Below are 26,079 nucleotides of genomic sequence, written 5' to 3' on the forward strand. Positions count from 1 at the left end.
GACTTCTTTCCTGGAATTTCTAGCAGTGTCCATGTTTTTTTTTTGTTTTTTTTACCTCTCCCACCCCCACCCCCACCTTCCCACGCCTCCTCCCCCAAGCCCTCTCCCTCCCACAGATCTCCCGATGTCGCTGCTCTCTACTGTTGTACTTGTGTGCTTCCCTCTCTCTCCCAATCTTGTCTCCCGCTCTCTTTATTATATGTTTTATGTGTCCGTTTTTGGGTTTTCTTGTGATTTATGTTAGCTCTTACACGAGCCTCGATCTTGTATACAAAAAAAACAACACAACACAACCACAACAAAGGTTCCCGCGATGTTAGCACTTCTGATTTGTATGCATGACATAGCTGCCAAGAAAGTTATGGCTTTTTACTTTGCTATATATTTGATTAGAGTGCTGGCGATGACTCGCTCACTCTTGGTTGAAAGATTACATGGGGATTTTTATGGTCTACCAGCACACAGATTGATGTCACACAATCCAGACCTCAGTGCTGCTGAAACGGTCTCGTGGCATGCGTAAACGTCTTGCCGTTTCCTTGCTGGCAGCGTCCAGGGCATAAAATTGCAATTTGGCCAGAATCCCAGTGATGCCCAATGCCCATCCTGTCCTGTCATACCCAACTGCTCCTGGGCTCTGTGTCTTTTGCACCCGAGAAGGTGGAGAAGGTTCTGTCAACCCTCGCCTCTGACTCTGCTAGTGGACCGGACAGCATCAGCTAACGTGTCCTCTGCTGCTCTTGCGAATCCTCTCTCTTCCCTTCCTTGTCATTTGTGCTAGGTCATCTTCCATCTGCTTGGAAGTTAATTCCGCCAACATCACTCCATTACATAAAAGTTCAAAAACCGATATATTTAACTACAGACCTATCAGCTTATTTCCAATCAGCAAGGTCACAGTTGATATTAAATCCTTCCTTTTCTCCTATAATCTCATCTTGGGTAACTAATTTGGTTTCAAACCAGGTCACTCCATCTTGGACATGTTGCTTTGACTCTCCCAACAATGGATGGAGGTCCTCAATACCAGAAATTAGATCAGGGCCGTCTCTCTTGACATCGTGCTTTGGATACAGTCTGCCATCCTGTCTTGCTCTCCAAACTCTCTGCCTCTGGCATCCAAGGCCACCTCCTCACACGGCTTATTGGCTTCCTCTACTCTCGTAGCCAACATGTGCCTCTCAACGTCCTTTCATCTCCTCTCCCTGTCAAGACTGGAGTGCCCCAAAGCAGAGTTCTGGGCCCAGTCCTATTCCTGATCTTCATCATTGATTTCTCTAACAGCTCTGGAAAATCCTCTTTATCTATTTGCTGATGACTCCACCCTTTGCCATAACATTAGTCATCCTTCAAGCAGACAGGCTGCAACCTCTTCCCTCTCTTCAGACCTTGTAGCCCAGGAGCATTAGGTTAGGACCTAGAAGAAATTAGTAGAAAGCTGATTTTTTGCACAGAGCTTCAGAATACCATGTGGATGCCCACAATATAAAGTCCCACGAGTCCCACCTTGTGGCATTTTCAAAATTCAAGATGGCCGCCGGTTGGATGGAAAATACATAAATATGGATAACTTCTGCCTAGAACCTCATAAAAGTGTACTTTTCGTGGCTAAATATATGTTTTAGCACACTAGGATTTTAATAGAATATATTTCAGTGACCTCAGATAATGATATGTAGATATAATCCAAGATGGCTGACAAAATTGCTGCTGCTGTAATGCAAAAAAACATCAAAATCATGATAACTTTAAGTTGCTATTATTTTATTTTAATGCAAAATGTTTCACATTGTGACCACAAGACCTGCAAGAGGTAAACAACACATGGGGATTTGACATTTAATTACAATACGACACAAAAGCAGACCAACTCTTTGATCCCAGTCATCCCAACCTGATTCTAGTGTTTTGGACAGTACTGTGTTAACTGAATGTCACTTTTCTTATTCCTGACTTAAACACTGTTATCACCCTCTAAATCAATGTCCCGAGAGTTTTTGCAATTATGGCCATTACAAACAGTACACAAGAGGGTACACTCCAGACCAGACTTGTAGCAAGTGCATCGTTTTCCACACCCCGCCTTGCATCCACAAGATATCATTTTCAACACTTTCTCAGGGGCGACAGGCCTATCAGTCTCGATTGGAACAAGTAGTCCCTCTCTGTACTGCCACCCCCACTCAGTTGGCAGCAGTTCATTCCCCTGCCACTGCTGAACAGCATGGTATGCTCTGTAGCTGTGGAATTTGGTAGCTGCCGAAGTAGGTGGGAGTGATTCCAGCTTGAAACCAGATGACGTCAAAGATGTTCTATGGATTGATCGGAAGTACATGAGATATCGGTGTTTGTCCAGTGACTTCGATCGAGCTGCTCCATACAGCTTCAGCAGAAACAGCTCTCCCACTCTCGCTATTTCTTGTTGAGTGCTTTTAGATCGAGAGAAAACGTGTTTTTTGCATTATGGCGGTGGCCATTTTGTCGGCCATCTTGGATTATCTCTGCATATCATTATCTGAGGTCACTGAAAGATATTCTATTAAAATCCTAGTGTGCTAAAACATATATTTAGACATAAAAAGTATACTTTTATGAGGTTCTAGGCTGAAGTTATCGCAATTTATGCATTTTCCGTCTAACCGGCGGACATCTTGAATTTTGAAAATGCCACAAGGTGGGACTCGTGGGACTTTGTACTGTGGGTATCCACATGACATTCTGGAGCTCTGTGCAAAACATCAGCTTTCAACTAATTTCTTCTAGGCCTACCCTTCATTTTTGGCTAATGCTCCTGGGCTATTGAAGAGAAATCGCAACCTGGTTAACCACTTGCAATACGTCTTTCAATTCTGACAAATCTCACACACTCTCTCTCTCTCTCTCTCTCCAAAAGGACTGTCTGGCAAATCATTCTGTCTACTTTCTTAACAATCCTCTAGAAGTCTAGAGGAAGCTCAGTCACTCAAACTTCTGGGTCTCACTATATGCCATGATCTATTTTGGGAAAACCACATTTCAAAGTTGGCTTCCAAAGCCAGTCGTTGTCTGGGCATCCTCCGTCGTACAAAATCCTTCCCTGGCACACTTGAACTACAGGGTCCGTCAGGGAGGTGTGACGATTTTCAGAAAACTCGTACAGTTATTTTTAGTCGAATTTCAATTTTTTTTTTTTTTTAAAGACCATATATAATGCCATGTAATACACTGTAACAAAGACATTTAAAAAATGTAATTCATGTTTGAAAAATGATATCATCTAAATGGCGGCCGTTCTTGTCCAAGCATTCTTGCAGACGCGCGGAAAAGTTGTCCATAGACCTTTCAACCATGGCAAGTGGAATAGTTCGAATTTCTCTGGTGATGGTATCTGAAAGGGTCTCAAGAGTGCGTGGTTTTTCAATGTAAACCTTAGCTTTCAGGTAACCGCATAAAAAATAGTCACAGGGTGAAAGAGGGGGCCACTCCACATCCCCATGGATTGAAATGAGGTGCCCTGGAAAATGTTATCTTAATAAGGCCATTGATTCTCTTGAGGTATGGCAAGTAGCCCCATCTTGCTGAAACCAAACTGTAGGGAGGTCAATGTGACGTCGTCTCAATTCAGGCAGTAAGAACTCGCGCAACATCGTAACATAACGTTGTGAGTTGACTGTCACAGTGCGTCCGCCTTAGTTGAAAAAATAAGGCCCAATTATGCCGAATCTGACTATTCTGGCCCACACAGTGACTCGCTCGCAGTGCAGGGGTCTTTGATGGAGTTCTCGCGGATTTGTTGCTGACCAATATCGGGAATTTTGCTTGTTTACAAAATTCGACGAACTGATCTGTCTGACATCCGTAGAGCGCGAGCGTGCCGCACCGCTGACCGACGAGGGCTGGCCTCCACAGCTTGTCGAACCCTTTCGATGTTTTCCGGGGTCCTAACGGTTCGATCACCTCCCCGAGCTGCTCCCGGCCTCACAGATCCAGTTGTCCTGAAGTTTTTTACCCACTTCAATATTGTGTTTCGAGACGGAACGGCGCCACGTCGACCAACATTGAAGCGAGTACGAAATCTGCGCTGTGTAAGCACCACCGAACTACCCGTTTGAATAAACGTCTCAACAACAAAGACGCGATGTTCAATCGTCCACAGCTCCATGGCTACTGAAATGGCGCCTAACAACGAGTAACCAACAGCCATCACGCATGCGCTAGACCCCCCACTTGCATTGTTATACCCAATTCAAACATGAATTACATTTTTAAAATGTCTTTGTTACAGTGTATTAAATGGCATTATATATGTAGTCTTTAAGAAAAATAAAAATTGAAATTCGACTAAAAATAACTGTGTACGAGTTTTCTGAAAATCGTCACATCTCCCAGCCAGACCCTGTACAATCCACCCACAAGACCTTCATCCGCAGCTTGATCACGGAGTCGCAAAGCATCCCTCCCTTTATATAAGGGCTCGTTTCTCTGTATGCAGCTTTAACATGGGGACTGAAATTTCGTTTCTCGGCTTCTACTGGACGAAATCAGCTGCAAATTTCAGAAGTAAATCCTTTGTACGTTGAGGTAACATGTTCCAAATTTCAGCAACGTCTGTTCATGCATTCTTGATTTTTAGTTGGTGTCTGTCCGTCCGTCTGCCCAAAATGTGTTGGTGCTCATATCTCAAGGACTATACGTACATTGAAACTAGCTGAAACTTGGAATATACATCGGACAATAGGTCTAGTTAATGGCTTTCGAAACAAATTCCACCTACGTGCCATAGGTTTTGCTTTAAAATTAAATATATATAAATATACATATATACACACTTTATACCTCTTTACAAAAACTATTACACAAATATAACGTGCTGGCCTAATGGATAAGGCCTCAGACTCCCAAGCTGGGGATTGTGGGTTCGAATCCCGTCTGGGGTGAATATTTTTTTCCCCTTTTTCAAGTATCTTGAATAAAGTCTTATACGATGAACAAATGCATTTTGTTTGTATTTAAAATGTATCTTGTGAAAAATGCCAGGGGCATAGAAAAGGCCCCTTTATATGGGATATGCCAGGTGGCAAAGGATAGAAAAGAAGGGACATTCCATAGCTTGTAGAAAATGCTAAACTACAGAAAACAAGCATTCCGAGTATTGCACTGCAATACATGTCCCCTACCGGCAGTCTGTCGTCCGGAAAACTGTTGGGGAAAGTTAGATCAAAGTTCAAAGTGCCATAACTTTGTCAAAAATGATCGAAACGTCGTGAAGTTCGAACTTGATCTGTAACTTATCATGAGGAAACCATGTACCAAGTTTGAAATCATTAGCATCAAAAGTTTAGAAAACAAAGTCCGGAAAGCTGTTCTTTGCGTGACGGACTGACAGACGGAGTGCAAACCTATAGTCCCCTCCGGTGTAATTAGTGATTCAAGAGATACACCGGTAGGGGACTAATAAGCCCGCAAGGTCGCTCCGTGGAGCAGCCTGCACGTATTGTACTAGGTGTGAATTATATAATTACCAACTCACGGTCTGAGGTAACTCGGCTAAAAATTATCCAATTTGCACCAAATAAAGTTTATGAATGGTTGCACAGACCCCTATTTCTCACTAAAAGTGGAAACGGAATGTAAACTGGAGTTAAAACAAGCATTCTGAGTATTGTGCTGCAATACATGTCCCCTACCAAAGTTCAAAGTGCCATAACTTTGTAAAAAAATGATCGAATATGCAAATTTATGCACGGTTGATGCTGGTTTTCAAACTTGATCTGAGGTATGCTGAGACACATGTGTGTCACGCCTGTCCTCGTTGATAAGCCCGCAAGGTCGCTCCATGGAGCAGCCTGCACATATTGCACTGTGTGAATTATATAATTACCAACTCACGGTCTGAGGTACTAGCGATTCAAGAGATATCCATTTTTTAAATATTTCCGTTTAATGAACGATATCTGCCAAACCACGTGCCCTATCGCAAATTCCAAACGGACATTTTAGTAGACCGACATGCTGAACAGATCTGTGCAGTTTCCCCCTCGATTGGATGAAAAATGAGGGAGGAGCTCGGTTTTAAAGGTTCATGCTTAAAGACGTCATAACTCTGAAACCATGTGATGCATGACGTCATGCTAGCTGACTTTTTTGTTCGACATGGGTATGCGATTCTGCCTGCAAAGTTTGGCCTCGATCTGTTCAGCCGTTGCAGAGAAAAAGGGGTTTTCGTGTTTTCACGAAAAACAATATGGCGGCCGAACCACGTAACCTGTGACGTCATAATTACCATTAAAATATTCTACAGACCGAGTCCCCCCTACGGTGAAAATTTGACCTCAATCGGTCCTATTATTGCAGAGAAAATCTTTTTTAAAGGAAATTAAAACTTAAAATGGCACTGAGTTAAGGATCATCAGAATTCCCAAAGTTCAAAGTGCCATAACTTTGTCAAAAATGATCGAAACGTCGTTAAGTTCGAACTTGATCTGTAATTTATGAGGAAACCATGTACCAGGTTTGAAATCATTAGCATTAAGCGTTTAGAAAAAAAAGTCCGGAAAACTTCTTTGCGTGACGGACTGACATGACGGAATAACCCTTGGTAATTTCCCCAACAGTTTACTGGACGACAGACTGCCGGCAGGGGACATGGATTGCAGCGCAATACTCAGAATGCTTGTTTTGTATTGTTTGGCATTTTCTACAAGCTATGGAATGTCCCTTCTTTTCTATACTTTTCCACATGGCACATACCCTTATATAAATAGGCCTTTTTTATGCCCCCGGCATTATACCCCAGAATATAATACTGCTCTCCCCTCTGCGCTGGCTCCCTTGCCTCATCTTTCTCAGCTTGACGTAGTGGAAACCTAGAACAGTACTCTGTAGAGAGCACACCTCCACCAGGCTGAACAGTTTACGTTTTGTATCCATGATAGGCCAGATCCGGATTCGGACCTGAAGCAAAATCTAATGGGCTTGTTCTTCTCGCCTAACCAACTCATCCACCTAGTTTTGTGATAAGCCGTCCACAACCATTTGAAACCATGCTCGATATATCGATTATGGCCCAATCACCCAATGGTGAAGAGTCCTGTACAAAAAAATTCTCTGATCCAGATTCAGATTGAAATCTTCACCAAAATCCTTCTCACACATCCAACCTCTCCACCAAATTTCGACTGAATTTGTCCACAACCTTTTAATATATCCTGTTAAGAAACACAGACGGGTGAAAATATAACCTCCATCCACCTTTGGTGGCTGGGGTAACAAGGCCTTCAAGATCATTGGAATCTCCCACAATGAAGCTGAGTCTACGGGCCTATCGCAGACAGGTCGGTGGTCTTTCTATCTTCTGCCTCCTCCTTTTTGGTCTTGGACCCTGTGCTTTGCTTTGTCTTCCCTTCCCCCAGGTTTCAGCGGAGCTCACATGGTCCATCATCAACCCCTTTGTGGTGAAGCTACTTCAATCCAGGATCACTGCTCACCTCCACTCATCAAGACAGCTGTTCAGCACCATCTCAGATCATCCCCAATCCAAAGCCATGATCTTTTCTGCCCTCGATAACCCCACCCAAATCCCTCCTTCCAATTTTCCCGGGTCACAGACGGCCTCTCCTTTGGATCGGGCGGCTTCCTCGATGCTATCCCGTCGGACATGTGTAAATTGGACATATTTGGACAATTCATAATTGGAATAGGCATTCACTCAATCATCGCTTCCTCTATATTCCTTGCAGAAAGAACAGTAAGTTGAAAACCATGGAATGACTCCATATTCTTCCAAGACCCCCTTGCTGGTTAGACCTCTCAAATCCAGAATTATTGCACGTCATCTCCTTCACTCGTTTGTTCCTCACTTCCACCATGTGTGGAACCACCTTTCCCAGGCTGGTCAACCCACCGTTCCCTCTAGGATTTCCAACAACTCACAATTTCGTTTTACCATGTCATGTTGTTTGTTCTTCCATAAGCTTAATATTTTGTTTCCGAAACAAATACAATTCGTAATTGGCAGGAACGAGTTTCTCATCATTGCCTTCCCTCTTCCATACGAGATTTCACTCCACTAATCCCCCGTTTGTACCACGAGGCCATTTCATCACCGGAACGGTCCCGCAATGCAATATATTAAAGTAATGAGTAATTGTAACGGATTACACGACTTAGACCCCTTCCACCTTCATAAAGAAGGGGTTTTTCATTGAAGTGCAAATTAATGTTTTGGAATTCAATTTGATGTATTAAAATCGATTTTGCTCTTGTAGTTACAAAAGCTCATCAATGCACAAACATGATCGATCACACACGTGTTCACCAGGTCAGCAGAGTCATGTGCATTAAAGCCATAATATGGTCCCACTCCCTGATCTGGGAATACCAAAGTGTCCTTCGTGAAGAGTAGGCAAGCTATCGCCGGCACCCCAAACGATTCCAAATTCCAACTCTAATGCAGAGGGGGCAATGCATCAGTGGCACGGCCACACTCCCATCAATGATGCAACCAGCACTCATAGGCTACATACGAAATGAATGAATCCTGTAAACATGCTGGCCTGTGTTGTTGAACCCCTCCATGAGCCTAACCCTTTGTTATAACAAGTACAAAAAGTTTTAATTAAAACAAAAGCCGCGTCGATGTTACACAATGCCTAGATGCAGCTGTGCCTATAACGTCGATGTTATAAGCACAGGACATTCCTATTGATTCGATTACTTGATGTTATTTTTGTGCAAAGTGAAAATATATCTCGGCAATTTCCCGTGTGTGGCGACGAATTTTTAATATATCTCGGCATTTTCCCGTCTGTTATTTCAGGCGGTGTATGACTGACCATGCCGCGATTTAAAATATATATATCGCGGCAATTTCCCGTGTGTGGCGACACGTGAACGAAGCTATGCTCCTCTCTCCACATTATTGTGACGACGTATAAATTAAATATTTCATCGTGACGATTGTCATCAAATGGACGAATTTTTAATATATCTCGGCATTTTCCCGTCTGTTATTTCGGGCGGTGTATGACTGACCATGCCGCGATTTAAAAAAAATATATATCTCAATGGACTTGAAGTTACAGGCCTTTGAGAATTCATTTCGTTCTATAAAGGGCAACTTTCATCGGATTTTCTTCCCGTTTTTTTTTCAACCGAGTCTAAAACTATGTTAGCGACTGTGAAAAATGGAATGATATATCGAATTAGATTTGAAATAAAACTGTGTGAGAGAGGAAGACACCACGGGCCTACAAAACAGGCCTCAAAGCTATGCGAGTTAATAAAATGGTGGATATTTGTTTATATGAAGCCTCTCCCAAAATGGGTGGAGCTATGGTTCCCAGAATGGGTGGAGCTTTGAGGTTTTGTCTTCTCTGCAAGAACAAGAACAAGAAGAACAAGAAGAACAACAACAACAGCAGAGGGCACTCTATTAGCAGCGTCTGCGACGCGGCTAAAAACAAAATCCTTTATAGTTCAGTAGAGGTGGTGGCGTATGGTGTGGGGTTGTCCCGGAAAAAGTGGTATCCTTTTGGCACATGGACCTTGGGGTGCCCATCTCACCAGGTCATGTCGAAACCACACCAATAAGAACATGGCAATAAGCAATCCAAATCCACCAGCGAGTTGGAGTGTGGAAAGAGACAATACAATGTTCAAACCCATCTCGAAGTCCTGAATTTATTCCGCATCTGGGAGTCCAGCCAGCATAATGTAAATTGAAGGCATTTGAGACAAAAATGAACAGGGGGAATGGGAGGAGGGTGGTGACAGGTGAGAAAGCATCATCATAAATTAATCTCAAAAACGTTTGACATCAATTGCCCAAAAATTAAAGTGCCTACCAAGTTCAGTTAATGGAATAGGGGCCTTTACTGACAAAGATGGAGTAACTAACCAAAAAGCATTAAAATAAATAAATCACTAATCTAGCTGAGGAGTCGTTTTAAAATTTTCCAAATGAAAAATAACAAAAAGCCCAGCAAAGGACACCACCCTGTTGTCAGAAACGATGCAAAAGTCAGGAAGGACGAATTGCCATTTAATGAAGGTATTTTCCAAGCAACCAGCCCTCGTGCACATATGTACATAATAGAAATAAAAACCGCATAAATAGCACAACCAAAATAAGGCATTACGTTAAAAAAAGTATCCCCTTTAATGTGGCAAATGGAGTGAGTGGAAAAGGTCCTGGATGATTCAATGCTGTTTGCTCTGCTCCTTGTGTTAACGACACGTGAGGTGCCGATACGACCTGCCTCCAGATGTGAGTGGGAGCAACCACCGTATCCTGCTTTCAGTGCGAATGGGAGTACCTGCTGTACCCCACCTCCAAATGTGAACAGGAGCTACAAAGTCCCACTTCCATGTGTGAACAGGGAAAAGCATTTCACCTCCAGATCTAAAGAGGAGGAGGTACCTACCAGGTCCTGCCTCCAGATGTGAATGGGAGGAGCCAAAGTATTCCCTCCCAGATGTGAATGGGAGGAGCCAATGTATTTCCTCCCAGATGTGAATGGGAGGAGCCAACGTATTCCCTCCCAGATGTGAATGGGAGGAACCAACGTATTCCCTCCCAGATGTGTATGGGAGGAGCCAACGTATTCCCTCCCAGATGTGAATGGGAGGAGCCAACGTATTCCCTCCCAGATGTGTATGGGAGGAGCCAACGTATTCCCTCCCAGATGTGAATAGGAGGAGCCAACGTATTCCCTCCCAGATGTGAATAGGAGGAGCCAACGTATTCCCTCCCAGATGTGAATGGGAGGAGCCAACGTATTCCCTCCCAGATGTGAATGGGAGGAGCCAATGTATTCCATCCCAGATGTGAATGGGAGAAACCAACGTATTCCCTCCCAGATGTGAATGGGAGGAGCCAACGTATTCCCTCCCAGATGTGAATGGGAGGAGCCAATGTATTCCCTCCCAGATGTGAATGGGAGGAGCCAACGTATTCCGTCCCAGATGTGAATGGGAGGAGGCAACGTATTCCCTCCCAGATGTGAATGGGAGGAGCCAACATATTCCCTCCCAGATGTGAATGGGAGGAGCCAACGTATTCCCTCCCAGATGTGAATGGGAGGAGCCAATGTATTCCCTCCCAGATGTGAATGGGAGGAGCCAATGTATTCCATCCCAGATGTGAATGGGAGGAGCCAATGTATTCCCTCCCATATGTGAATGGGAGGAGCCAACGTATTCCCTCCCAGATGTGAATGGGAGGAGCCAACATATTCCCTCCCAGATGTGAATGGGAGGAGCCAACGTATTCCCTCCCAGATGTGAATGGGAGGAGCCAAGGTATTCCCTCCCAGATGTGAATGGGAGGAGCCAATGTATTCCCTCCCAGATGTGAATGGGAAGAGCCAACGTATTCACTCCCAGATGTGAATGGGAGGAGCTAAATGATCCTGCATCCAGATATGTGGGATGCGTTAACATGCCCCTACACACATGGGTAGTAGTACACGCGTGGATTGGTGGAGTTGATATGCCACGCCTCCAGATGTGAATGGGAGGAGCTAACATGTCCCACCTCCACAAGTTAACAGGAACTAACATGTTTCTCCACATGTGTGCAAATGGGAGGAGCTAACATCTCAAACAGCAAACAAAACTTGAAACGACATCACAGATATTGACATGGATTTAAAAATAAATCCTCAATGGAGTAGAAAACAAACCCTTTGACCCGATCTCAAGATCAACTCCTTGCACCCACCATCAGGGGATATCACTCCAAGGCCTTGATAAATCTAAAGCCTGTTGCAAGTGGTACTTGTCCTACAGTTGAGGAGGAAGCAAAATAATAATCCTGTGGCAGAAATCCATTGGTGCCATTCAGAAACAATTTCTTCAGTCCAATGAAATGATGTTGCTTTTAGTTAATACGGGATGGTCTGCAAGTTCAACAGAAAATTGTATTTACTTGCAAGTGAAAAAAAGCAAAACTGAACCCATCAATGGATTCTATGCTTATCAATCTTCCATTGTCACCACATTCTCACAAAACAACTTACAGGTTGTTCCTCTTGAACAAGTCCACATAATATGTACACAAAAATGGCAGGATGTTTGACCCACTTCGCCTTTCCTCCATTTCCCCTCTTTCCCTTGTACACACATGGATCACAAACAAAATAAAATAAAAACTTTAAATCAATAAAATGTGAAACTCTCAAAATACAGGCTCTCACTTCTCACCTCAATTCATTTGTTCCTCTTTTCTCAAGCTTGTGGAACCAACTTCCGCAGTCTGTCGTCTTCCCTCCAAAGCTACACGTTAGCAGTGCACCACCATCTTGTGTCATCCTCCATCCCTGCACATGATCTTTACTCCCCCACAACACCATCCCATTTCCCCCCATCTACTTGCAGGTTGCTTTTTCCTTCCTTCATCCCCTTGCATCCCCATGTCCTCCCTTCTACCTCTGTCAACTTTAGTCGTCCGTGAGCCTCGACTGCATACAAAAGTCGCAAGTTGGGAAATCGAAAGAATGAAGCTGCTTTTCCGGAGCCCAGATGCAGTGCTTGGCAATCAGAGCCAGTGTGGCCTACAATGGCTGAAGCTGGGTCCTCCTACCTTAATAGTTAATATGACGTCACGAAGGAAGTGGTGCAAAATTTCCTCAGCCAATCACAACTCGTACTGCTGTTTGGATCGTCCACAAGATACCATGAACCACTCCCAAATGAACCATTCCTCCATAATCTAACTAATCCCTCCCCAGATAGTTGGATAAATAGAGCAGACACTAAGTACAGGGATGTGCTGAAGCAGCACAGGGTACAAGGTTTCGTAACCTTCATAGCTCGGTACGACACGGACGGAGTCAAGACCCCTAGAATAATTACCATAATTCAAGTTTTAAAAATATTGGGATGAGTAGGAGAGAATACAGCTTTGCGAGCCGCTTCTTTCATCACAATTTCTCCCCTCCTCCTTGGCTTTTTATTTTATTTAATGCAAATCTGTTACGTAAAAATCATTTATCAATTATTGACAGCTGCAGGACTCTTTCTAGCTCCTCATCCTCCTCTCGCTGCCTCTGCTCAGCCTCTTCCACCTCCCTCGTGGAGAGCTCCATTGCCAGGCGTAGCTGATCGGTAAAGATGGGGGGGTCACTTGCTGGGCCATTCCCAGGAACGGATTGTCTTTCATCCATGCAGTCGATGCCCCCCACCGGGGGTTCTCGTAGTTCTCCACGCGGCGGAAACTCTGACAGACAGTCAGTACTACCGAGAGTGGAGGCCTGGAGTAGAAGGCTTTCCTGCAGTGCACTGCGGGAAAATTCAAACACAAAAGGCCAATGCAAGCGCAAGGACAAAGAAAGGATAAAGTATTTGAAGCAATAATATTTTTTTTAAACAATAAAAAAAACATTTGTATACAAGATGGGGGCTCGTGTAAGAGCTAGCACATTAAACACACATTTGCACATTTGCACATAAAAAACATAAACGGTTACATAAAACAATAAGTGGTACTTATACAAGAGGGAGACAAGATGGGGAGAGAGAGGGAAGCACACAAGCACAACAGTAGAGAACAGGGACATCGGGAGATCTGTGGGAGGGAGGGAGAGGGAAGGGGTACACGGTATAAAGCAAATGAACACTTCTAGGAATTTCAGGAATGAAGTCGGAGATTGAAAGAGGTGGATTTGGGGTGTATTAACGGGGGTAGAAAGGATCAAGGTTTTGGATGGGGGAAGATAAGAGATTGTGGTGAACAGCTGTTTTAAAGATCTGGAGGGAGGAGTGGGATTGAAGAGAGTGAGGGAGTTTGTTCTACAGGCGGGAGAAAAGAGGAATGAAAGAGTGAAGGTGAGCAGAGAGACCTGATTTTGGTAGTTTCACCAGAAGAGGGTTACTGGCACTTCTTGCTGGCAGAGAGTGGAGTCATCAGCAAAGAGATGGAGAGGATTTTCCAGAGAGTCAGAAAGATCATTGATGAAGACCAGAAAAAGTACAGGGCCCAGAACATTGCCTTCAGGAACTTCAGCCTGAACAGGAAGTGGAGATGAGAGAAACCCATTCAGGGCCACACGTTGACTATGACGAGAGAGGAAGTCCGCAAGCCATACGTGGAGATTTCCATGGATACCATAGGGGGAGAGTTTGGTGAGCAGAGCTGGGTGCCAGACCGTATCAAAGACACATGATATGTCAAGGGAGACAGCTCTCATTTCCTGTTTGGTGTTGAGGACCTCCATTCCATTGTTGAGACAGCAGAAGCAGCATGTCCAGAGTAGAATGACCTGGTCTGAATCCAAATTGATGATCAGAGATCAAGCCATTTGAGAAGAGGAAGGATTTGATATCCGAAGCAATGATGGATTCCATGACTTTGCTGATAATTGGAAGTAGGCTGATTGGTCTGTAGTTGCAAGGATCTGTTTGGCACCTTTTTTGTGTAAAGCGGTAATGTTTGCTGATTTCCAAGCAGATCGTAGATGACCTAGAGCAAAAGAGAGGGCGAAGAGAACAGAGAGAGGGTGTGAAAGAGCGGTAGAGCAGGATTTTAGGACCTGTGGGCTGATGCCATCTGGTCCAGTTGCAGAATCAGAGTCGAGGTTTGACAGAGACTTCTCCACCTTGTCAGGAGAGAAGGACACAGAGTCCAGGAGTAGCTGCGTATGACTGGGTAAGGTGGGTACAGAGAGAGATGGGTTTGGGACACAATATTTTGAGGCAAGCACAGAGTTGAGGCATTCAGCTTTTTCACGTGCGGAGTCCACTGTGTAGTCGCTTGAGTTAAGGGAGTGGATGGAAGGGGTACAAACACCACAGACAGATATGACCAGATTCCACCAGGATTTGGAGGAGGGACACAGGTTTGAGAGTTCAGTCTTGAGAGTAGAGAGATAGTGTTTCCTGGCTCTCCTGAGGGTAGACACACACTTGTTCCAGGCTTTGAGAAAGGAAATGAGATTGCCTTCAGTTGGATTTGCCTTCCAGAAGCTGAAGGCAAGTTGTTTCAGGGCAACTGCCTCACCACAAGATTCAGTGTACCATGGATGGGAGGATGGGAGGAACTCTCTTCCTCACTCGCCCTGCACTGCACTCTCTCCACCTCACCCCCAGGAATACCTCTGGCTACGGCTTCCCCTTCGCTCCCACCTCTTGTTCATATGTGTGTTGTACCGTCCACCAAACAGTGATGACTCCATCTACATCTCGCTGTCTGATGATATGGACCAACTTCTATCTACTCATCCCAACTCTCTCTTCCTCATATGTGGTGATTTCAACTGTCATCATGCCAGTTGGCTGGGTGTGGGTACCTCTCTCACCAGCCATGGCTCCTCAGCAAAGGACTTCTGCGACTCACTGGGACTGACACAATCTGTCAATTTCCCGACCCGGATCTCAGTCAACGGAACATCTTCTCTTCTGGACTTGGTTATGACTAACTTCCCTGAAAATGTCTGCTGCTCTTCTTCTGCTCCGATCGGATCATCTGATCATGTCCTTGTTAAAGTGGACATCTCTCTGACCATCCTCAGGGAGCCTGCTCAGCGTCGACGAGTCTGGCATTTCACTCAGGCCAACTGGCACGGTCTTCAAGCAGCCATCAATCATCTGGACTGGTCTCCCATCTCTACCACCTCTGACATCAACTCATCCTGGGAATTCTTCCAAAGTAAATTGCTCTCTCTCATGCACAGATTTATCCCATCTCGTCTTCAGTTGTCATACCCTTCCTCCCGTCCATGGTACACGGAATCTTGTGGTGAGGCTGTTGCCCAGAAACAACTTGCCTTCGTCTCCTGGAAAGCAAATCCAACGGAAGGAAATCTCATTTCCTTTCACAAAGCCCGAAACAAGTGTGTGTCCACCCTCAGGAGAGCCAGGAAACAATATCTCTCCGTTCTCAAGACCGAACTCTCTTATCTGTCTCCCTCTTCCAAATCCTGGTGGCGTCTGGTCAAATCCGTTTCTGGTGTTTGTTCCCCCTCCATCCCCTCCCTTACCTCAAACGGCTACACAGCTGACTCCGCACGTGAAAAAGCTGAATGCCTCAACTCTGTGTTTGCCTCTAAATCTTGTGTCCCAAACCCATCCCTCTCTGTACCCACCATACCCAGTCGTACCCTGCTGCTCCTGGACTCCGTGTCCTTTCCTCCTGACAAGGTGGAAAAGTTTCTGTCAACCCTCGACTCTGATTCTGCAACTGGACCCGATGGCATCAGCCCACGGGTCCTAAAATCCTGCTCTGCTGCTCTATCTCACCCTCTCTCTGTTCTCTTCACCCTCTCTTTTGCTCAAGGTCAACTGCCATCTGCTTGGAAATCAGCCAACATCACCGCTTTGCACAAAAAAGGTGCAAAAACAGATCCTAGCAACTACAGACCAATCAGCCTTCTCCCAATTATCAGCAAAGTCATGGAATCCATCATTGCTTCTGATATGAAATCTTTCCTCTTCTCCAATGGCTTGATCTCTGATCATCAATTTGGTTTCAGACCAGGTCACTCTACTCTGGACATGCTGCTTCTGCTGTCTCAACAATGGATGGAGGTCCTCAATGCCAAACAGGAAATTAGAGCTGTCTCCCTCGACATATCACGTGCCTTCGACACGGTCTGGCACCCCGCTCTGCTCACCAAACTCTCCTCCTTTGGTATCCATGGAAATCTCCACGCATGGCTGGCGGACTTCCTCTCTAGTCGTCGTCAACGTGTGGCCCTGAATGGGTTTCTCTCATCTCCTCTTCCTGTTCAGGCTGGAGTTCCCCAAGGCAGTGTTCTGGGCCCCGTGCTTTTTCTGGTCTTCATCAATGATCTCTCTGACTCTCTCGAAAATCCTCTCTATCTCTTTGCTGATGACTCCACTCTCTGCCGCTCCATTCCTCTTCCCTCAGATCGGCAGTCTGCTGCCTCCTCACTCTCTGAAGACCTGGACAAAATCACAGACTGGTCAAACAAGTGGAACATGTCTTTCAATCCTGACAAATCTCACACTCTTACTATGTCTCTCCGAAAAGATCGACTGGACAACCCTCCCATCTACTTTCTCAACAATCCTCTCCAAGAAGTTCTGTCGCTCAAGATTTTGGGTCTCACTATCTGCCATGATCTTTCTTGGGAAAACCACATTTCCAAGCTGGCCTCCAAAGCCAGTCGCCGACTGGGCATCCTCCGTCGTGCGAAGTCCTTCCTCGGCACACCTGAGCTCCTCACCACATACAAGGCTTTCATCCGCAGCTCAATGGAATACTGTTCTCCCCTATGGGCCGGTGCTCCTGCCTCACACCTAGCTCGGCTTCACGCTGTTGAAACCAAAGCTTTCAGAATTATTGGAATCTCCCGCGATGAAGCTATCTCTGAGGGCCTTTCACTCACTCACCGCAGGCAGGTAGGTGGTCTTTCTGTCTTCTACCGACTCCTCTCCGGCCTTGCACCCCCAGCTCTCTCTGTGCTCTGTCCCCCAAATATTCCTACAGGTCGCACAAGATCTGCCAGCAACCCTCTGATGGTTAAACTGCCGAAATCTCGGCTCTCCGCTCACCTTCACTCTTTCATTCCTCTTTTCTCCCGCCTCTGGAACAAACTCCCTCACTCCCTTCAATCCCACTCCTCCCTCCAGGTCTTTAAAACAGCTGTTCACCACCATCTCTTATCTTCCCCCATCCAAAACCTTGATCTTTTCTACCCCCGCTAATTCACCCCAGATCCACCTTGTTTGAAATTCCAACTTCTTTCCTGGAAGTCCTGGCAGTGTCCATATGTTTTATACCTCTCCCACTGCCCCCTTCCCACGCCCCCCCCCCCAAAGCCCTCGCCCTCTCTCAGATCTCTCGATGTCTCCATGTCTCTCGGTCCCTGCTCTCAAATGTTGTGTTTGTGTCCTTCCCCCTCTCTCCCCATCTTGTCGACCGCTCCCTATGTTATATGTTTTATGTGTCGGTTTTGTCTTTCTGTGTGATTAATGTTCGCTCTTTCACGAGCCTCGATCTTGTATACAAAACAAAACAAAAAAAAAAAAAAAAAAAAAAAAAAAAAAAAAAAGGGTGAGATAAATGGGATAAACGAGATGGGATAAATCTGTGCATGAGAGAGTAATTTTCTTTAGAAGAATTCCCAGGATGAGTTGATGTCAGAGGCAGTAGAGATGGGAGACCAGTCCAGATGATTTATGGCTGCTTGAAGACCGTGCTAGTCGGCCTGAGTGAAATGCCAGACTCGTCGACGCTGAGGAGGCTCTCTGAGAATGTCCAGAGAGAAGTCCACTTTAACAAGCACATGATCAGATGAACCGATTGGAGCAGAAGAAGAGCAGCAGACATTTGCAGGGAAGTTAGTCATAACCAAGTCTAGAAGAGAAGATGCTCCGTTGACTGAGATCCGGGTCGGGAAATTGACAGATTGTGTCAGTCCCAGTGAGTCGCAGAAGTCCTTTGCTGAGGTGCCATGGCTGGTGAGAGAGGTACCCACACCCAGCCAGCTGGCATGATGACAGCTGAATTAATGCAGGCATGTGTTTATGCTGGCATGTATTTATGCCAGCCAGCTGGCATGCTGACAGCAATTTACGATGAATTAAGGCAGCAAGTAGAAAGATGATGGATATTATCACGGAAGAGGTGATAACGGTACATTTACCTGTGGGAAATGTTTACCGACGCCTCTCATGTCCCTTGAAGGTAAATGTAATATAATTAATTGTTTATCTTGTTCGCTGACACAAGTCTTCACAGAGGCTAGTGCTGTATTCCATGTTGCATCTAGAAAGGTTTTGAATGCCAATGGCTTGTATCAGACAGCCAATCTGAAATTCTGATCATACCCTACAATTCTCCAACACTCGGTGCGAGTGAGGCACTTCCTGATGGTTTGTTGGTGAGATCAGCAGGATAATCTTTTGTGGTAAAAGTGGCTGGAGGAGGATTTCTCCGAGGAGAGGCAGTCAATTTCTCTGAGGAAAGATAATTTGTATGCACATTTTAAGCTGGGAAGCATAGCATTGGCCTGCTCTAGTATACAATCCCAGACGCACCTGCTTTCATTCTTCGTTGACCAATAACTTCGTTGTCATAATTGGACTAGTGGAACGCATAGTCCGATCAGTTTGAAATTTCTTGAGCGTGATCTACGTAACAAAAACCCTTTAATGATGTTGGCCTATTTGGTGTGCTTGGCTGGCTGTCTCTCTAGTTTGATACTTTACTATCATGTCATGCAAAAGGTGTGTTTTCGATGCAAGAAAAATGGAAATACACAGAGGACATTAGGAAGCATCAATTAACTTTGGCAACAATAACCTGCAATAAGGAGATTCATTATCCACCCCCTTGCCCACCTAAAATCCTACCTTTCAAGATCACGATCCTCCTGGTTGGGGGAAATTACTTCTCCTGGTCGACTGTTGGAAAGGGCCTCCCACACGGTTACCTATGACACAGATTGCAAGGAACAGAAGGACTGCATTTTACACCTGCATAATTGGACTATTCCTGTCCACTACCTTTTCTGGGATCCACTAAACCCACCCACCATCAGGAATTCTCGATGTGATTCCCACCCACTCTCCTCCCTCTCTCCTTCTCACCTGTTCCAGTTCAGTGCCAGTCTGCAGCAAGCTTTGCTCAATAGCAAACTGTAAAAGCTCGTCGTCCGCATCCCTCGCCTCTCCACGCCCACAACCAGCTGGCTCAGCTGCGCCCCGAGACAACACAGTGTACCCCTCGGGGACTTCAAACAGCTCGGGGTCCACCTCGCACAACTGCTGGCCTAATGTGCCTGCAAAAGGTATCAGTTATTCCTAAATATTTTATCCTTTTTGCTGCTCATCCACTAGACATGTTTAGAGGTCTCTTCCACCCATCTTCTCAACCTCGCATCTCAAATCTTGGTTTGGGGTTTCCACTGATGCGAGCGGTGCTGTGCCCAATTACATAATTTCACTGGTGGTGGGCGGTATTTTCACAGTACCCAAGATACAAATTCGAAATAACGGTGATGCACGTTTGGTAGATGCTCAAGATGACAAATGGACTTCCTTCGTCGTTTATCGTTTATGAGCTAAGATCTCTCTCTGGAGGAGGAGGACTATCTCGTGAATCCAATTCCTGTATTTATCAATGAAGGAACAATGTTGGCTGAATGGTAAGGACTGGCATCCCAGAGGTTGTGGGTTCAAATCCACCTGAAGGATTTGGATGCTAAGCTTTCGGAAATCAAGTGTCTAGTCTCAGACGGACTTATCGCCAGATTGTTGGCAAAAAGCAAGCTGGCTCATTAATGGCCTTCAGGGAGAAGGTAATTTTCCTGCCCCAACTGGTCTGGTTTATATGTGGTGCCATTCTCCATGTTGTTGATTTGTATGCCTTCAGGGTAACTTGAATGGGCTCTAAAATTATATCTGTGAAAATACAGCACCACACCGTCCTCCCTCCCCACGTAAAAAAATTAATATGTACATTAAACAATTTTTAATTGTATTCCTTGTCAATCAATTATAATGGCTTGATAGAGTGGTTCACAATAAAGAATCCCAAAAAATCTAATATATCACCAGCACATCTTTCACACAACTATCATGGCACAAAATCCACTCTCACACAAGTGCAGAACCATCAAAAATGTCAACGCACAATTCGTATTCTGGCGATACACCTCCGAGTCAGTTCATAAAGATGTGCAGATACATCGGCCAGATTGGCAGGGTTTGACGACCACAACTCATTCGTGAAACATGTCACTGTCGAAAAACCTCGACTTAAGAATGGAGTTCAAACAGATGTGTCAACAACTTTCCACGAAAAAGCCATCTCTTCTGTACGAAACATCTTTTTTTAAACGAGAACTCCCCATTTTGGTGCACAACAGCGAAAATAAACGGAAATTTGATCACCGTGCATCAATGGCATTGACCACCTTCACAGCCCGATCTGTCTAACGAGGTCCGATTAATCACCTGATTCACCAATAAGCCTTTGTTCTCTCTCAGTATACGTGAAACACCCTGCAACCCATGCCTACAGAAAACACACTTTTTGGAACACCGGCCATATTTTCCATCCAATAATTACGTAACTTTGTAAAACCTAGACCGAAAGTCTACCAATGGTGTTGCCGGGCTTGTTTGATACTTTAGTTGAAGAGGATAGTATGACCTGGGTGGGGATAACAGTAAGCAGTTATTAAAGAATGCAAGTATTAATTTTTTTTGACTTCAGGCATGGACAGCCAGTTCGTGAATGACGTGGGTAAAAATAAATAAATAAATAAATAAATAAATAAATAACGGTGAATGGCAAACAATGAACCAATAAATTCCACATTCATGTGCCACCTTTAGTTGAACGTCAGCCATTGACAGCAGGTTCGTGAAGGACCTGGACAAAAAAAACATACCCAGTCTGAATGTTGCTACATCCAGTCAATGGCGAAACTGCAAATGGGGAATCTGCGAATGTCATGGATGGAAACCCTTATGTCATTTCTGCTTTAAACTCAATATCTCTATTTTCAATCCCAACAGCATAATTCATCATTCCAATCACAAATTAATACTATGGTATTAATATATCAAAATATAATGTTAAATCACAATTGTATTGAGATATTATCAAACCAGCTCCCTTCCGGATTCGGGAGCAAGGTTCGTGTCAATTGCATTTCAAAATCATAGTTGTATTGAGTAATTTCTGAAACCTCTTACCTACCTTACGACACTTGCTGGGACCCCACAACGTTTAGTAAACTATGCAACTGTAATGGTTACTAAACGCTGTCCCCCTGTCATGTGACCAGATCCTCAGCTCTGATTGGTAAACATTTGTGGGGACATACATACGGACAGATAAACGGTGTAAAAATTATCCATGGGTAGGCGCTGCTATGTTGATAGTTCCGTGTCAATCGTTCAAGCGGTTGCGGAGAAAACAAACTTAAAAGGGAATAACGGTGCAAAAGTGGAGCATTTGAATAAAGGTGCAAAAGAGCAGAAGAAAAAAAAAAAGTGAGGGCCTTGGCCAACATTCTACAACAGATGGTAGAGATGTTATTACTGATCCATAGTCGGGAATTCGACATTATATTCAAAATGAGCAACTCTTAAATTCAGTGCACACTTGCTGTACACAAATTATAAACTTGTAACAAATCAAAACTAGTTTTACACATCTGATAGTAGTTGAGCCACTCGAGGGTGCCAAACACCACCACATGGAAGAATGCATGCACATGTTCACAAACACAAATACGCTGCGCACGCACGTACCACTTGCATGTGAATTAAGGCACATGTACCACGGTTTGGGAACTGCCGGCTTAAATTGTATGTGAAGACAGAAACAAGGGGGGAAAAATCAAGTAAAAGTAACATTAAGGGGTTGAAAGGGCAAAAAAGGTCAAGATTACAGTCACCAGCTTTTGGACTCGAGCCATTCTCGTTGCTTGGAGTAGATGCAGGTACTGCTAGATCAGGGTTGGTAGACGTGAGGTGGACTGAGTCAATAGGTGAGTCACAGCCGTTCAGGTTTCCAAACGTGATTCGGGCATTGAGGACGTGAAAGAGTGGAATCTCTAGAGTTAGTGGCAGAGAGGGGTAAAAAGGGAAGATGTCAACAAAACACAGTGATAAAGATATTTTTATTTTCCTTTTTTTACTCGACATCTCATCTGCAGACGTTTAAGATTTATGATTGTTTGGTTGGAACCTCAGAATATCACTTAATTGTCTTTTCCAAAGGGCTGCAAGCTCCGTGATGTGCTGACACTCTACGGTTTACAAGATATAAGTTTTGTCATAACAAATTGTCAGTAGTTAAACAGAAAGCTATGAGGTACAAGAAGAGGAAGATAATTTGATGAACCTCAATGATCCAGGTATTTGTACCAAATGATGAGCTCATGGGCGGAATGCAACTGGCGGCATATGTGATCGTCTGTAAAATACTAACCAATCTTGACAGGAAATCCAGCAGGCAGACGCATCATGATGAAATCACGCAGCTTGGCAAAGTGTGCACTGCTGAAGGCCATGAGGTCGATGATCGGTGCAACTCGCTCTGCCAACGAGAGTGGATGGCCCTCGCATAGGCAGAGTCGCGCCTTCAATCTTTGTGTCTTCACAGTCAGTGTCACCGGCCGTCCGATATCTCGCTCGCCGAGGTCATATTTGGGGTCAAAGTACTCGTCCGGGGTGATGGAAGTCGGGTTTGTGGGGCTGGCTGTTTCCTTGATTTCAGTCTGCGGAGATGGTTAAAACAGACAATCCATCTTAGATAAAAGATATCAACTCGGATGAAAGACATCGAGAAAGACTCGGATAAAGACTCGGACTAAGACTCGGATAAAGGAGATAAAACTCGGATAAAGACTCTCATAAAGGAGACGGATAAAAGACAACAACTGGACCAGACGGCATCAGCCCACAGGTCATAAAATCTTGCTCTGCCACTCTATCTCACCCTCTCTCTGTTCTCTTCACCCTCTCTTTTGCTCAAGGTCATCTGCCATCTGCTTGGAAATCAGCAAACATTACCGCTTTACACAAAAAGGTGCAAAAACAGATCCTTGCAACTACAGACCAATCAGCCTGCTCCCAATAATCAGCAAGGTCATGGAATCCATCATCGCTTCTGATATTAAATCCTTCCTCTTCTCCAATGGCTTGATCTCGGATCATCAATTTCGATTGAGACCAGGTCATTCTACTCTGGATATGCTGCTTCTGCTGTCTCAACAATGGATGGAGGTCCTCAATGCCAAACAGGGAATGAGAGCCGTCAACCCTTGACATATCACATGCCAGCAATACGGTCTGGCACCCCGCTCTGCTCACCAAACTCTCCTCCTATGGTATCCATGGAAATCTCCACGCATGGCTTGCAGACTTCCTCTCTGGTCGTAGTCAACGTGTGGCCCTGAATGGTTGTCTCTCATCTCCCCTTCATGTTGAGGCTGGAGTTGCCCAAAGCAGTGTTCTGGGCCCTGTGCTTTTTTATGGTCTTCATTAATGATCTCTCCGACTCTCTGGAAAATCTTCTCTATCTCTTTGCTGATGACTCCACTCTCTGCCGCTCCATTCCTCATCCCTCAGATCGGCAGTCTGCAGCCTCCTCAATCTCTGCAGAACTGGACAAAATCACAGACTGGTCAAACAAGTGGAACATGTCTTTCAATCCCGACAAATCTCACACTCTCACTATGTCTCTCCGAAAAGACGGAATGGACAACCCTCCCATCTACTTTCTCAACAATCCTCTCCAAGAAGTTCTGTCCCTCAAGCTTTTGGGTCTCACTATCTGCCATGATCTTTCCTGGGAAAACCACATTTCCAAGCTGGCCTCCAAAGCCAGTCGCCGACTGGGCATCCTCTGTCGTGTGAAGTCCTTCCTTGGCACACATGAGCTCAACACAACATACAAGGCTTTCATCCGCAGCTCAATGGAACACTGTTCTCCCCTCTGGGCCGGTACTCCTGCCTCACACCTAGCTCGGCTTTACGCTGCTGAAACCAAAGCTTTCATAATCATTGGAATCTCCCGCGATGACGCTATCTCCGAGGGCTTTTCACTCACTCAACGCAGGCAGGTTGGTGGTCTTTGTCTTCTACCGACTCCTCTCCGGCCTAGCTCCCCCAGCTCTCTCTGTGCTCTGTCCCCCAAATATTCCTACAGGTCGCACAAGATCTGCCAGCAACCCTCTCATGGTTAAACTGCCAAAATCAAGACTCTCTATTCACCTTCACTCTTTCATTCCTCTTTTCTCCCGCCTCTGGAACAAACTCCCTCACTCTCTTCAATCCCACTCCTCCCTCCAGGTCTTTAAAACAGCTGTTCACCACCATCTCTCATCTTCCCCCATCCAAAACCTTGATCTTTTCTACCCCAGTTAATTAATTACAGATCCACTTTTTTGAAATACCGACTTCTTTCCTGGAAGTCCTAGCAGTGTCCATGTGTTTTTTTTAACTCTCCCACCACCCCTCCCCCCTTCCCATGCCTCCCCCCCAAGCTCTCTCCCTCTGACAGATTTCCCAATGTCCCTGCTCTCCATCTTGTCGCCCGCTCCCTTTATCATATATTTTATGTCATTTTGTCTTTTTGTGATCAATGTTAGCTCTTACATGAGCCTCGATCTTGTATACAAAAAAAATCAAAAAAAATCTCTGCACTGGGAATATATATTTTCATCGTTTCTGTTACAGTATCCATTGACATGCTTCGGTCAACAAAATAAAGAGATGCAAAACAAATGGGAGAGTTGAGAGATTGATGTGCATGTGTAAAGTGAGCATAAACACTACTTTGAGCGAAGGTAAGCTATTATGCCCATCGAGCCTGCACTATGATTGCCAATCTGTGATTGTTTGCCCATGCTCTATCTTTTTACTTGCGAAAATCGAAAATGTTTCAATTATATTGGTTGGTCTAGACCAGGGGTCAGGAACCTTTTTGACTGGGAGAGCCATAAAAGCCAAATATTTCTAAATATATTTCATTGAGAGCCATATAGTATTTTTAACGTATAATAAATTAAATATGTCTTACTTTTAATGCGACTTCTGGTGCTGCATGGTTTTGCTGATGGCCTTGTAGTCTGGTTCATACGTGGTGAGGTTGAGCTTCATGCAGGCGTTGAGGCTTCCATCAGTTAAACGTGAGCGTAGGTTGGTCTTAATGTTCCTCATATGCGAGAATGACTGCTCACATGCATATGTAGAGCCAAACATGGTCAATACGGCAATACTCACACGCTGCATTGTGTGGTATGTCACAGGAAGCTCGTTCCAAGTTTTAAGAATCAGCTGGTCTTCAGGTTGAAGATTTTTCATTTCTGTCCACTTGTGTTCCCTCGCCAGCTCTGCTCGCTGTCGCGCAAGACTTTCCAACTCTCCATTAAGTGACTTGAACTTACTCATCCACATGTCTGATGCCTTCAGGTCAGCAACTTCCAGCTCAAAGTCTCCGATAGAGACCCCGGGGATGCATGTCAGGTCGATTTTGTCCACTGCACACTCATGTGGATGAGTGATGAACTTGAAAAGACCAGTGCGCGCACGAAATTCTCCAAAACGTGCTTTGAATGACTGCAGGAGATTGGACGTAAAGCCAGCTAGCTGCTGGAGATCCAGATGTTGAGT

The 26,079-nt window shown here is 44.8% G+C and overlaps 1 protein-coding gene across 1 annotated transcript in view; it reads right to left on the bottom strand.

Annotated features, from left to right (window-relative positions):
* Positions 1–9,646: 9,646 nt before the first annotated feature.
* Positions 9,647–26,079, bottom strand: part of LOC137417503 (ankyrin repeat domain-containing protein 13D) — a gene marked incomplete in the record, with an annotated part of 53,389 nt that continues 36,956 nt past the window's right edge. The window contains 5 exon segments of the mRNA XM_078780532.1: positions 9,647–13,260; positions 19,297–19,376; positions 19,534–19,724; positions 22,356–22,514; positions 22,892–23,180. Coding sequence (XP_078636658.1) covers positions 12,966–13,260; positions 19,297–19,376; positions 19,534–19,724; positions 22,356–22,514; positions 22,892–23,180 — 1,014 coding nt within the window.

Source organism: Myxine glutinosa, chromosome 6, assembly GCF_964187855.1.
Source record: "Myxine glutinosa chromosome 6, kmMyxGlut1.1, whole genome shotgun sequence".
NCBI classification, from domain to species: domain Eukaryota; kingdom Metazoa; phylum Chordata; class Myxini; order Myxiniformes; family Myxinidae; genus Myxine; species Myxine glutinosa.